This window comes from Portunus trituberculatus, unplaced genomic scaffold (assembly GCF_017591435.1).
Source record: "Portunus trituberculatus isolate SZX2019 unplaced genomic scaffold, ASM1759143v1 PGA_scaffold_364__1_contigs__length_13884, whole genome shotgun sequence".
Lineage (NCBI taxonomy): Eukaryota > Metazoa > Arthropoda > Malacostraca > Decapoda > Portunidae > Portunus > Portunus trituberculatus.
The window spans coordinates 2886-7104 of NW_025541532.1; the positions used below are offsets into that span (position 1 = coordinate 2886).

General features: G+C 42.0%; 1 protein-coding gene across 1 annotated transcript; it reads left to right on the plus strand.

Annotated features, from left to right (window-relative positions):
- The first annotated feature begins 2602 nt into the window (after positions 1-2602).
- On the plus strand, positions 2603-3988 carry LOC123500504. The gene has a single exon (XM_045249213.1). It carries the CDS (start codon positions 2603-2605, stop codon positions 3986-3988), a length of 1386 nt encoding a protein of 461 aa, XP_045105148.1.
- The last annotated feature ends 231 nt before the right edge of the window (positions 3989-4219 follow it).

Consider the following 4219-nt stretch of genomic DNA (forward strand, 5'->3'; position numbering starts at 1 on the left):
CTCTTACGCTTTAAAGAAATGCCTTTCAGGTGAGGCGTTGAAATGTGTGGAAGGTGTAGAGGATGACTTTGAAGAAATGTTCCTTCGCCTTGATGACAAATATGGTAACTCTTGTAAATTAACGGAATGTATTGTGAGTGAGCTAAAGGGCTTGAAACCTGTGCAAGATGGGGACTCGAAACGATTAGTCCACTTGGCGAAGGTAGTGGAACGTGCTTGGTTGGACATGAAGAAAATAGGATTGAGTCTGAAATGAAAACTACATCTATGGTTACGTTGGTCGAACGCCTGCTTCCTAACACTTTGAAACGGGCTTGGGTACTAAAAGCCCAATCTGTTGCTAACCATAATGATTTATTTGAAAGTCTTTTGGCATTCTTACTTGCTGAAAGGAAGGTATGTGAGTATCTGGAGTGTGATTTGCGAAGTGTTCCCACAAAATTGGCCACTCATAATGTGATTTGTAGAGATTCAGAAAAGGAAGATGTTACTGATACACTACACGAGATAAAGGTAGTGCAAGATCAACAAAATGCTATGATTACTGAATGTCTTAACACTGTCTCAAAATTAGTGTCAGAGTTTTCTGTGGATTCTAAGAATCAAAACTGTAAGATGTGTTGGTACCATGGCTCACAAGGTCACACCTTTCATGATTGTTATGCTTTTCAAAATTTGAGTAATCCAGACAAATTTGCTTGCCTCAAGAATAATAGAGTCTGTTTTAGGTGTGCAACCCCTGGTCACTTGGCAAGGTACTGTAAGTTTGCAAGCACTACTTGTGATGTGATTGTCAATGGTCGGAAGTGTGGGATGGATCATCATAAAGCCTTGCATTACGTTCTTTCTCGTACACCTGACTCTGCTAAAAGACCAGTTCTACTACTGTGACTAGTAATTTAGCGTCTAGGGATGGTTATCTACTGATGGTAAGCCGTTTGGAGTGTAAAGGAGTCCCGTCAATGTCCTGTGGGATAGCGGTAGCAATGTATCCTTAATAACACACTGTCGGGCAAAAGAGTTAGGCCTCAAGGAAAAGATATTAATATATCCATAACCAAAGTTGGCAACAGCTTGGAAACTGTCGCTAGCAAGGAGTATGTGGTCCCATTAGTCGACATGAATGGAGATGAATGGGAGATCAGTGCCTGTGGCATAGACGAAATTACCGCCCCAGTCGATGAAGTCGACGTGAGTGTTGTGTCCAGACTTTTCCCTAGTTTGAATGGCTACCCTGTAATAAGACCTCATGGTAGGATAAATTTATTGATAGGAATTGACTATTGTCACCTTATGCCTCAAGTGTTGGAGACGAAGGGTAACCTACAACTTATGCAAAACCAATTCGGTTATGTTTTGAGAGGTTCTCATCCACTTTTGATTTCCCATAGATCTCAGCCAAGTGTTAGTGTCAGGATTAACCATGTTAACATTGTGAATTTTGATGAAATTTCCTCTTTACCCAAGAAAACTATTAAGGAAGATTTAGATAGTTATTTCAACATTGAAAATCTTGGTGTATCCTGTTACCCAAAATGTTCGGGGTGTAAATGTGGAAACTGTACGCCTGGTCAAAATAACTATAGTCTAAAGGATGAAAGGGAGTTGGCTTTAATTACTAAGGGGTTAGTGTTTGATTCGGCAGACTGTAGGTGGGTTGTCAGCTATCCCTGGATAAAAGATCCCCGTCTTTTGCCCAACAATGTATCCCTTGCTTTTGCAAGACTGATTGCCACAGAAAAGAGGCTCAATAAACTAGGACCAGATTACTGCAAGGCTTACCAGAGTCAAATTGATGATATGATTGCTAGGAAAGTCGCAAGGAAATTGACTGAGGATGAGATTTACAGATACGATGGACCAGTATTTTATATTCCTCACACTGAAGTGCTAAAGCCAGACTCAAGTTCTACTCCACTTAGGATAGTTTTCAATTCTTCCGCCAAGTACATGAACTTCTCCTTAAATGAAATGTGGGCAAAGGGCCCAGATGTTTTGAATTCTCTCCTAGGAGTTCTGTTGAGATTCAGAGAAGAGGAGGTGGCGTTCGCCGGGATTTGGCCAAAATGTACAATACCATCCATATGTCCTTATTTGATCAGCATTGCCATCGCTTTTTGTGGCGAGACTTGAAGGTCCATAACAAACCAGATCATTATGTTTTAACTTGTGTCCCTTTCGGCGATAAGCCTAGTGGTACCATTGCCATGCTTGCTTTAAGATTAACTGCGGAAATAATTCAAGACCAGTACCCTGTTGCAGTCAATGCCATAGTGAAGAACAGCTATGTGGATGACATACTAGGAAATTGTGACAATTATGAGGGAGCAAACAATTTACTGAGAGAGATTGAATTTGTTTTAGGCCAAGGAGGATTTAAGGTGAAACATTGGATTCTGTCAGGTGCTCATAACCCTAGCAAACTGGATCTAGCAGAAACTCAAAAGAAAAAGTCTTGGGTGTTGTGTGGGAACCCAACAGAGACGTATTTGTGTTTAGTGTGAAAATAAATTTTTCTCCCAAACATCGCAAGACACATACGGGCCCAGATCTTAAACCGGATAACCTTACCGGTGAGACACCCCAGTATTTGACCAAGAGAATGCTTTTAAGTCAGATTGCAACCCAATTTGACCCCTTGGGACTTGTCTGCCCTGTAACTTTAAAGGCAAAATTGATGTTGAGGCGTCTTGTCTGTCCAGAGGGTGATGAAGATGCAAAATACGGTTGGGATGATGCAGTGTTGCCACAGATTAGAAGTGAATGGCTGGATTATTTCCAGATGATGTTTGAGTTAGAAACTCTATGGTTTCCCAGATGTGTTAGGGAAGCTGACCACGTTGGTAACCCTACATTGGTCATATTTTCAGACGGGTCTACTATAGCATATGGAGCTTGTGCTTACGTTAGATGGGAATATCGTACAGGAATGTTTAGCTCTAGACTTTTGATGGCTAAGTCTAAACTTGCCCCGCTCAAGCAGTTATCAGTCCCTCGAATTGAACTTTGTGGAGCCCTACTTGCAGCTCGGATGAGAGAGACCATCACAAAGGAACTTAACTATAACTTTGAATCTGTAATACATATTGTTGACTCTGCTATTGTCCGGGCTCAGATTCAGAAGGAGAGTTTCGGGTTTGGTACTTTTACAGCTACGAAAATTGCCGAGATTCAAAGTAAAACTAATCCCGAGGAATGGTGGTGGATACCTAGGAAAGACAATCCGGCGGACATGACCACCAAACCTGCTAAACCTGTTGATCTTGCTGAAGGATCCATTTGGCAAATGGGGCCCGCCTTCCTGTCTCTCCCTATCAGCATGTGGCCTATAAGGAAAGACCCTGTCTCGGAATTACCTGATAAAGTGGGCATCTTCATTTCTCACGCTGATGCTGATGTTACTACCACAGGTCTTTGCAAATTGTTTGATATTTCTCGGTTCAATAGCCATGAGAAACTGATAAGGGTTACCAGTCGTGTCATACGGGCGATCAGATCCCGATCTCTTAGAGAATCACTTTTAACTCCAACTGTAGAAGATCTTGCGATCGCTGAAATGTTGTGGGTGAAGGAAGTTCAATCTGAACTTGATCCTGATTGGGAAACTAAGTACCGTAGGTTAGGGCCTACCAGAAATGAAGCTGGGGTGATTGTTGTCGGTCAGCGTATCCCTAAATGGTTAAAGAATAACTATGATCAGGACGGATTTATTTTGCTTTCTCCTGATCATGACTTTACTAAGTTGTATGTGGAATCTATGCATCGTCTGGACCATGCTGGCATTGAAGTAACTTTAGCCAAGATTCAATCCAAGTTTTGGGTACCAAAGGTCCGGAACATGATCAAATCTGTGAGGTACAAATGCATCACCTGTCGCAAACTGAGGAAAGAAATAGTTGGTCAACTTATGGGACAGCTGCCAGAAGAACGCCTCAAACCATCTCCTCCGTTTACCTACACTGCCCTAGATTTGTACGGCCCCTTTTAGTTAAAGATATGGTCAAGGGTCGCTCAAGAGGTAAAGCTTACGGTGTAATCTTCAACTGTTTGGCCACTCGTGCTGTTCATCTGGATCTAATTGAAGGGTATAGCACTAGGGATTTCCTTGATGGACTTAGAAGATTCGTATCTATCCGAGGATGTCCGCGTGAAATTTATTCAGATGCTGGTACTCAACTGACTGCCGCCAGTAAAGGATTGATAGATCTGTCCAGGTTAA

Coding starts and splice junctions, on each gene's coding strand:
- LOC123500504 (XM_045249213.1), top strand. CDS start 2,603: ATGCTTTTAAGTCAGATTGCAACCCAATTTGACCCCTTGGGACTTGTC.